Source organism: Tasmannia lanceolata, unplaced genomic scaffold (genome assembly GCF_043159265.1).
Source record: "Tasmannia lanceolata isolate RefF3 unplaced genomic scaffold, GAP_Taslan_0.1 ptg000015l, whole genome shotgun sequence".
NCBI classification, from domain to species: domain Eukaryota; kingdom Viridiplantae; phylum Streptophyta; class Magnoliopsida; order Canellales; family Winteraceae; genus Tasmannia; species Tasmannia lanceolata.
In genome coordinates, this window is record NW_027518692.1 from 15,420,873 (window position 1) to 15,430,820 (window position 9,948).

The 9,948-nt window shown below is 39.0% G+C and overlaps 1 protein-coding gene across 1 annotated transcript; it reads right to left on the reverse strand.

Annotated features, from left to right (window-relative positions):
• Window positions 1–4,626: 4,626 nt before the first annotated feature.
• LOC143891768 (uncharacterized) lies at window positions 4,627–9,691 on the reverse strand. The gene is made up of 2 exons (XM_077396300.1): window positions 8,915–9,691; window positions 4,627–4,749 (listed from the first exon to the last, which is right to left on the reverse strand). Exons 1-2 carry the CDS (start codon window positions 9,689–9,691, stop codon window positions 4,627–4,629), a joined length of 900 nt encoding a protein of 299 aa, XP_077252415.1.
• Between the last annotated feature and the right edge of the window lie 257 nt (window positions 9,692–9,948).

Genomic DNA, 9,948 nt, shown 5'->3' on the forward strand with positions numbered 1-9,948 from the left:
AGGCCCCACCCATACCACTGTAGGATAATCCAAACCGTCCATTTGATGGGCCATACACGTAAATAGGTTGCGTCCCAAAATATCATTTTCATAGGCTGCTCCTAGCCCTCCGATCTAAATAGAAACTACATCTTATGCAACCTCTATAGATTGTAGGGTTGTGATCATCCTATGGAAATGATTTTTGGGGCACAACCTATTTACATTGTGGCCCATCAAATGAATGGTTTGGATCATTCTATGGAGTTGGTCGTAAATTAACATTAAGGCCCATCCACAACATAGGACGATCCGAGCCGTCCATGGTTTGGATAATCGAGTTGGTCGTACAGTAACATTAAGGCCCAATCGTAGGCCCCATCGATTTTTTTCAAATTGAAGCGTACTGTCCACAACATATGATGATCCAAGCCGTCCATGGTTTGGACGGCTTGGATCCTCCTATGGTGTGGTTCATACAGTAACATTAAGGCCCAATTTAGGCCCCACCCATATTTTTGAAAATGAAGTGTACCGTCCAGACCATAGGATGATCCGAGCCGTCCATTTGATGGGCCATAACGTAGATGGGTTGTGCCCCCAAAAGGGTTGGCCCATCAAATGAATGGTTTGGATCATCCTGTGGTCGTACAGTAACATTAAGGCCCGTCCACAACATAGGATGATCCAAGCCGTCCATGGTTTGGATAATCCTATGGAGTTGGTCTTACACTAACATTAAGGCCCAATCGTAGGCCCCACCGATATTTTTCAAATTGAAGCGTACCGTCCACAACATAGGATGATCCAAGCCATCCATGGTTTGGATCATCCTATGGTGTGGTTCGTACCAATTTAAGCCCCACCCATATTTTTGAAAATGAAGTGTACCGTTCAGACCATAGGATGATCCGAGCCGTCCATTTGATGGGCCACAATGTAAATAGGTTGTGCCCCAAAAATCATTTCGGTAGGATGATCACAGCCCTACAAGCTATAGAGGTTGCATAAGATGTAGTTTCTATTTAGATCGGAGGGCTTGGATCCTCCTATGGAAAAATATTTTGGGACGCAACCTATTTACGTTTATGGCCCATCAAATGGATGGTTTGGATTATCCTATGGTGTGGTATGGGCGGGGCCTACGTTGTTCAAAGATGGGCCCACCATTCCACCAACGGTTTCTGTTGGGCCCACCAACTGTTCCTGTTCTGTGTGTGGAGAGAGAGAGAGAGAGAGAGAGAGAGAGAGAGAGAGAGAGAGAGAGAGAGAGACCGGTCAAATGGTGGGAATATGTTAGCCAGCCGTTAGTAGGGGGGGGGATATCAGCACCCATTTCATGAGGAGTCTGATATATAATAGTATATATACTACATATGTTATATGATTATAAAGCAAATGAAAACCCTTTGCAAGTCTCTTCAATATGACTATCATGTCATAAGTTAAGATAAATAGTCAATGATCATCTTCGAAACAAAATTAAATAATTGATGGCATTTGCACAAGCACTCAAGATATAAGCACTGATCCATGTTGATATAAAGAACAAACAACATATGTATGATTATTATTTTTTTAATGTAGATGAACCACGTGCAACGCACACACATTTTTACTAGTATACATACAAGGTTTACAAAACAAAAGTCGGGGGGGGGGGGGGGGGGGGGGGGGGGGGGGGATATTACATGAGGCAAAGCCGTCTTCGTCAACCATTACATCCACCCCCTGTAGTTATTTTTTAAGAAAACAAGACTGAATTTGTAATTATTTCTTATGGGTAATGATATCAGCACAACCATATTTTGATATTTGCACAAACCCAATTGTCTTTTCTTCTTTAATTGGCTCGGGAGAGCTTTTTGGCAAATGTAATAACCTTTGTCGCTCTTCAAATACTAAAAGACAAGACGGGTTAGCGAAAATATCAAAATATTGTTGTGCTGAGACAATTTCACTTTCCTATTCCTCGTTTTCTTTGTTGACGGGTCAAATAAGGCGTGTTTTCGTTGGCAACGGTCAAATGCCGTGATACCTATTTTCAATGAGATATTTAACATCATGATTTTGTCTTAAAGCCCAGACCCCTTGAGGTGACCAATACGCCAAAAATATGGTCCCATGACACATACGACAATTGATTTTTACGTAGACCAATATTTTTAAGGGACTTGGTATCTGCACTGCCATTTTCATAACGGGACTACTCACATTGTTTTATACCTTTTTAATTAGCTTTTCAAGGCTGTTACCTACTCTCAAAGGCTGCTCTCTCCATCCCATAAGAAAAGTATAATACAAAGTGTGTAGTGCCACGATCAAAATATCATGGTGCATATATCAATGTCGTAGCTATGACAAAACTATGGGTAGGGGTGTCAACGGATCCACTTCGGATCGGATCCACCTATGTCATAGTCACGATCCATTCAAATTCTTTATCGGTCGGGTCGGATTTGGATTGTTCTTCGGATCCTACTTTCCACGTCACGATCACGATCCATTTTAAATCAGACCGTCCATCGGAGTGTCCTAGTATGTCCTACTAAGCTTAGTACACAATTAATCTTTAAAAAAAAGACTTAGAATGTCAGCTAGGATCATCCTTTGGAAATGATTTTTGGGGCACAACCTATTTACAATGTGGCCCATCAAATGGACGGTTTGGATCATCCTATGGTGTGGGCTGTGCAGTCCATATAGGGGGTGAATATTGTAATTGAAGGGGGTGGATTTATCAGTGCCCTAAAAACCCATTCAGTTGCTTACATCCAAACAATTGATAATCAAGTTTTCCCCATTACTCAGGCCGAAATCTTTGCTTAGATAAATTATCAGCCGCAGAGATTTTTTTTACAGTACCTTAGACCCTCTAAAAGTCCAAGAACTGGATCATTCCATCATAACCACTAGAAAAAATAGGTGATAGACTTCAAAAATGTGACTAAAAACATATCCAGATTCCAGAATACTAAGAATATAATAGAAACCAAAAATATAACATCAGTTTTTTGTGCTTACTACTCAGGGAAAGTGGGAAGGAAAGGTTGCGGCAATGGCGAGCGCGGGTGAGAGCAATGGGTAGCGAGTTAATGGCATAATGTCATTAGAGTGGCTGGGTTAGGGTTACGGAAAGGAAGATGAGATGTTTGTTCGCAAATGGGGAAGGGTTGCTTGCACGGGAAAAAAGAGGATATTTATTTCGAAAAGGAAAGAGAAGATTTCGTACGTTAAATAATGATGGAAAGTTGGAAACCAATAACTATTTGAAACATTTGGGCTATTTTGACTAGAATACCCCACTTATTAACATTGTTGTTATAATGATTTTGACTTTTGAGGGTATTTTAGTAAGATGATTTCGGATCGTGACTGTCCCTAAGGACTTTTGAAGCATGCCTGGATCCGATCCGAAAATTTTCGGATTGTATGATTGGGAATCTGAAATATGCCCGTGGACCCTCTTGGTATGCTTATATCCCGTCCACTAAAGTTCGGATTCGGATGGTCCATCGGACCGTCTGGATCCATTGACACCCCTAATTATGGGTATGCATAAGTGGGGCCTACGTATTCAACATCTGGCCCATTTTTCTACTAGACCTTGCTAATGCTATGTATGAGCCATGCACTAAAGTTCTCCTCGATCAGATGATTAAGAAAAGGAATCTTTTGTACGCAACCAAAATTAATCATTATTTACGAGGAATATGATTATTTTAAGAGGAAGTCTAAACTGAAGGGCGCCTTTGCATAAATAAGATGAAAAGGTGCCCCCATTTGTTGAAACCCACTAAAGTGCATTTATAATAGTACCAAAAATGTAAAAAGTCAAAGGCATTAAATGCCGAGAAATGATATTTACGTCCCTTTTGATTACCAGGGACACCCAACGCCAGTGTACGTGGCAATCAAATCCATTAGTAGCCCCCCTTTAGCCATTGATACATTGGCGTTGGGTGTCACTAGTAATAAAAAAGAGCGTAAATATCACTTCCCTAAATGCCCTTTGTGGTTCAAGTTTCAGCCAATGGGGGCGCCCTTTCATCTTATTTATGCAAGGGCGACATTTACTTTAGACTTCCTCTTATATTTAATTCAATCTTATTTGCATATAGATGTTAAGGCATCTTTAACTAACAGATTTGCAGCCCTTGCTCATCATGATGGCACTGCCTCCGTTATTGAGAAGGGCAAACAACCCTTCAATGAAGACCACCCTGAACTCCAAGCTCATTCTTCGAATCGTGGTGTTTGGCACAAAGTTCAGAAAAATAAAAGGAGTCTGTCTTTTAGCTTCCTTCCTTCCCCTAATGGGCTTTCCTCCTTCAAGTTGCCCATTGGTCGAATTACATGAGTATGCTTCTCCCACCTAGTTATAGGGCCCTATGGCATTGTTCTGTCATGCTGTTGGTTCTTTTTGTTTGATGGTTGTTCAAGGCTCTGGGTATTGTCTATAGCCCTTGCCGACTGGATGGGGATTGCCTCCCTTGCTTTTGCTCTATGCTCTAGAATTCTAGAGCTTTGTCCTCCCCTTCATGTTTGTTAGGGGTTGGCTTGTTCTTCTTGTAATCTTTTTTCCTTTTAATATATCTGGTCGGGGTCTGCCTAACCCCAGCTTACCCATAAAAAAAAAAGGCATCTTTAACTTGACCATCCAAGTTGGAACCCACACACAATTTTCTGCTTAGATTGTTCCAAAACTGCAATTTTTCCGTAAAATTTCATCCTCTTAGCATATTTTCTTCGGAATTCCCCAATATAAACCTGAAACACCAGAAACAAAGAAAATACCTTAGTAGTACCGCTTTAAATGAGAAAAATACATGCTTTTCTTACCAACAATTCACACATAAATGTGCTCATCAGATTCCCCATACTTGAGCTTTGCTTGTCCTCAAGCAAGCAGGAAGAAAAAGAAAACAAGAACAAGAAAGAAAACAAAACTAAGCAAAAATGACCTAACTCACTTTCGTAGGAATCACGGTTGCACTTAGCACGTGCAACAAGCCTTTAAACCCCTAGGTTACCCTAGTGGACGAGTTGTGTTTCATGAGTGTTTGCAGTGAATATACACAAAATTCTAAAACAAACTTTTCTTTTCAAATTCTACTATAGAGTAAAGCCAAAAATTTCTAATCCTGTTGCTTTGATAAATTGCTCAAAATAGAAGAACAAGAATACCCCCATACTTAAACTTTTCATCCTATCCCAAGTTGGAAAAATTAGAAAAATATTTTAAGTAAGGAATCTTCTTTTGAATATTTCCTACTCCTCTCCCTTAAATTTGCTTCTAATGTAATCGTACCATAAAAGAAATTTGATTCGAAAACTTCGTAGAAAATTTGCAAATTTATATGGCCCACCATACTTTTCACTTTCCCCAAACTTTCTAAGAATAGAACTCACTTTTGTAATCCTCTACTGCTTTTGGCGTGAATGACATGCAGGCAATGCACGAGACACCCAGGCTACTAAGCAGTGTCAGACTAATAATTTGATTTTGCATATATCATAGACATTGATGCATATGAGTTCAATCTTTACCTTTGATTACGTGCAATGCTTTGATTTATTAAGCTTTCTAACTGACCCATGTATGGAGTTTTCAGTCAGTTGCTCTCAAGCCAGTTGGCTTTAAGGAACTAGGCATAAAAACCCTTCAGACTTAATTGCTCAAGCAAAAAAGGCTACAAATCAAAACTATAATCAAAAGGTAAACTTTCTAAAAATATTTTTTTTCCAACCTTTCCTTCCTTTTTCACCATACCATATAAAAAGTAACTTTCTATTTCTATTTCTTATTCAAATCCTTTTAAAAGAAAGATTCCAAAAGAAAACAAAACTAAGAAAGAAAAGTATTTTTTCTAAATTTTTCGGATTCCAAAATGAAAATATCTACTAACTTTCTTTCTTAAAATAGGAAAATAAAAAATAGAAGGAAAAGAAAATTTCTAACTTTAACTATAGAAAAGACTAGAAAAGAAAGTTTCCAAACCCCCCATACTTGATTTATGCATTGTCCTCAATGCATTAAACATAGAAAAAAATAAGAGGACCAAAAAGGAAATGGAGGGTACGTACTGTATTTTCTTAAGTAGAATTGGAATATGAAGGTTCATGGAGATCCATGACTTCTTCCATATTCGATTTTTGTAATTCAATAAACGGCTTTAATCTTTGACCATTTACCTTAAATATCTCACCATCTTTAGGATTTAGAACCTCGACCGCACCATGAGAGAAAACTTTGTTAACCACATATGGTCCATCCCAACGGGATCTTAACTGACCTGGAAATATATGCAATCTTGAATTGTAGAGAAGCACTTTTTCGCCCTCTTGAAACGATTTTCTCAAAATATGTTTGTCATGAAAAGCTTTTGTCTTCTCTTTGTAGATTTTTGCATTCTCATAGGCATCATTCCGCAACTCTTCCAACTCGGCAAATTGAAGTCTTATATGATTACCTGCATCAGACAAATCAAAATTTAGTTTCTTAATAGCCGAAAAAGCATTATGTTCCAATTCAACCAGGAGGTGACAAGCTTTTCCATACACAAGGCGGTAAGGAGACTGACCAAGATCAGTCTTGAATGCCGTCCTATGAGCCCACAAGGCATCCACTAATCTAATGGAACAATCTTTGCAGTTTGGATTCACTGTCTTCTCCAAAATTTGCTTAATTTGCCTATTTGAAACCTCCACTTGGCCACTCGTTTGAGGATGATAAGGGGTGGTCAACTTATGAGTAATACCATATTTCTTCGTAAGAACTTCAAACGGTCTATTGCAAAATTGCTTACCCCTATCATTAATGATGGCACGAGGTGCACCGAAGCGCGAAAAAATATTTTCTTTAAGAAACTTGACCACCACCTTGTGGTCATTGGATTTGCAAGCAATGGCTTCAATCCATTTTGACACGTAATCTACACCTAACAAAATATACAAGTTTTCAAAAGAGTTGGAAAACGGACTCATAAAATCAATACCCCACACATCGAAGATTTCTACCACTAAGATCGGGTTGAGGGGCATCATATTTCGCTTTGTAACTCTTCCTAAGGATTGAAATGACCTAGAAGCTTGACAAAAAGCAAAAGAATCCCTAAAGAGACTAGGCCAATAGAAACCACATTGTAAAACTTTGTGCGCGATTTTCTTTGCACTAAAGTGGCCACCACAGGCTTCATCATGGTAAAAAGATAGAATCGATTGGTGCTCATGATCGGGCACACATCGTCGGACAATCTGATCCGAACAAGTTTTGAACAAATAGGGATCATCCCAAAAGAAATACTTTACCTGTGAGTGAAACCGGTATTTGTCTTGGTTGGACCAATGAGCTGGTGTAGCACCTGTAACCAAGTAATTCATAATATCCGCATACCATGGCTCACTAGAAATAGCAAACAATTGCTCCTCAAGGAATTTTTCATTAATTTGACCTTCGTTATTCTTTTCATTAGGAAGTCGAGACAAGTGACTAGCAACCAAGTTTTTCGTACAATTTTTATCTCTAATCTCCAAATCAAACTCTTGAAGAAGTAAAACCCACCTAATGAGGCGAGCTTTAACATTCTTCTTCCCAACAAGATACTTGATTGCCGAATGGTCGGTATAAATTATCACATGTGATCCAATAAAGTAGTTCCGAAACTTCTCTAATGCAAACACAAGCGCTAAGAATTTTTTCTCGGTAGTGGTGTAGTTGAGTTGTGCATAATTGAGAGTCCTACTTGCATAATAGATTACATGAGGTAATTATTGAATCTTTGACCCAACACGGCTCCTATTGCAAAGTTGGAAGCCTCACACATAATTTCAAATGGTTCAGTCCAATTGGGTGGTTGAATGATAGGAGCTTTAGTTAGCTCATTTTTTCAAACACTCAAAAGAATCGAAGCATTCTTTGGAAAACTCAAACTTTTGATCATTTGCTAATAAATTGGTTAAAGGCCTCGCAATTTTAGAAAAATCTTTTATGAAGCGTCGGTAAAAGCCCGCATGACCTAAAAATGATCAGATGTCCTTCACACTTTTGGGCGGTGGAAGATGAACAATGAGATCCACCTTGGCTTTATCTACCTTAATCCCTTCTTTTAAAATCACATGGCCTAACACGATGCTCTCTTTTACCATAAAATGATATTTTTTCCAATTAAGGACCAAGTTCTTTTCCCTACAATTCTAAGACCAACTTTAAGTGATGTAAACATTCGGCATAGGTGGAGCCATGAATAGAAAAATCATCCATAAAAACCTCTAAGAAGGTCTCCACCATGTCAGAAAAGATACTCATCATGCATCTTTGAAAAGTTGCCGGTGCATTGCATAACCCAAAAGGCATGCGTCTATAAGCAAATGTTCCAAAGGGGCATGTGAATGTCGTTTTCGCTTGATCTTTAGGAGCTATGAGAATTTGGTTATAACCAGAATAGCCATCTAGAAAACAGTAATACTCGTGACCCGCTAACCTTTCTAACATTTGATCAATAAAAGGCAAAGGAAAGTGATCCTTCCAAGTAATGGTATTAAGCTTTCGGTAGTCAATACAAACCTGTCAACCCGTTTGAATGCGAGTAGGTATAAGCTCATTGGTGGCGGATTGTATAATCGTGACTCCCGACTTCTTAGGCACTACTTGGACGGGACTCACCCATTGGCTATCCGAGATGGGATAAATGATCCCATTATCTAACCATTTTAAAATTTCTTTTTGGATGGCTTCCTTCATCACATAATTAGCCCTTCTTTGAGGTTCCCTTGAAGGTTTGGCACCCTCAATGAGATGGATGTGATGTTGCACAATCGAAGGGCTAATTCCTTTGATGTCGGCCATTGTCCAACCTATGGCTTCCTTATTATCTTTTAGCAATTTAATGAGTTCCTCCTCTTGAGTGGAGGTTAAGTCCGCAGCAATTATTACAGGCAAAGTACAATTATCACCCAAAAAAGCATAACATAAATGAGAAGGCAAGGGCTTCAACTCCAGCTGTGGGGCTTCTTCGATTGATGGCTTTGGAAGAGATGTTGCTGGTGGTCCAACGGGCTCCACATTTTGAATGGCACATGCATCGGCAAAGAAATCGCTTCCTCCATCACCTCCTAGCTCCTCCAAGCAATTTTGGAAACATGCATTAAAATTAATTTCAAAATTAATAAGAATATCATCAGGAAAAGAATGCAACATATTGATTTCTTCATGAAAATTATGTTGCTTACCTAAACGAAATACATTGAAATCAACCGAAGTGTTTTCAAAAGACAATTTCGTTAACCCGTTTCTACAATTAATGAGAGCATTGCTAGTAGCAAGGAACGGCCTACCAAGAATGATAGGGATTTGGTCCTTGTTATTAACAACCGGCTCCGTGTCCAAAACCACAAAATCCACAGGAAATAAGAAAACGCCTACTTTTACTAGGACATCCTTAACCATACCTGTTGGTGTTTTAATGGATCTATCCACCAATTGGAGTGTGACGGTGGTAGGTTTGAGGTCACCTAGTCCTAATTGCTTGAAAACCGAAAACAATATGAGATTTACACCAGCTCCCAAATCTAACAAGGCATGATCCATTTGAGTGTTTCCAATAGTACATGATATAGTGGGACATCTTGGGTCCTTATATTTTGCTCCCATTTGATGGGACAAAATAGAACTAACGTTTGCGGCCAAGAAAGCTTTCTTGGGCACATTCATTGTTCTCTTTTGTGTACATAGATCTTTCAAAACTTTAGCATATGTGGGGACTTGAAAAATCGCATCAAGCAAATGAATATTCACATGCACTTGTTTAAAAATATTCAAAACTTTATCAATTTGATCTACCTTTTCATTATTAACAAGTCTCCTTGGGAAAGGAGCTTTAGGAATGAAATCTCATGCAGGGGGAGAAGTTACCTCTTCTGTACTTACTTGTTTGGGCTCCTCTTCTGAGCTGATGAAGGGAGGTTCTT

Bases quoted from the DNA above. Each gene is read 5' to 3' on its own strand.
- LOC143891768 (XM_077396300.1), bottom strand. From the start codon at position 9,691: ATGAATGTGCCCAAGAAAGCTTTCTTGGCCGCAAACGTTAGTTCTATT. The intron at 4,750-8,914 runs GTAATAATTGCT...CTGGTGTTTCAG, and splicing joins GTGATAATTGTACTTTGCCT to GTTTATATTGGGGAATTCCG.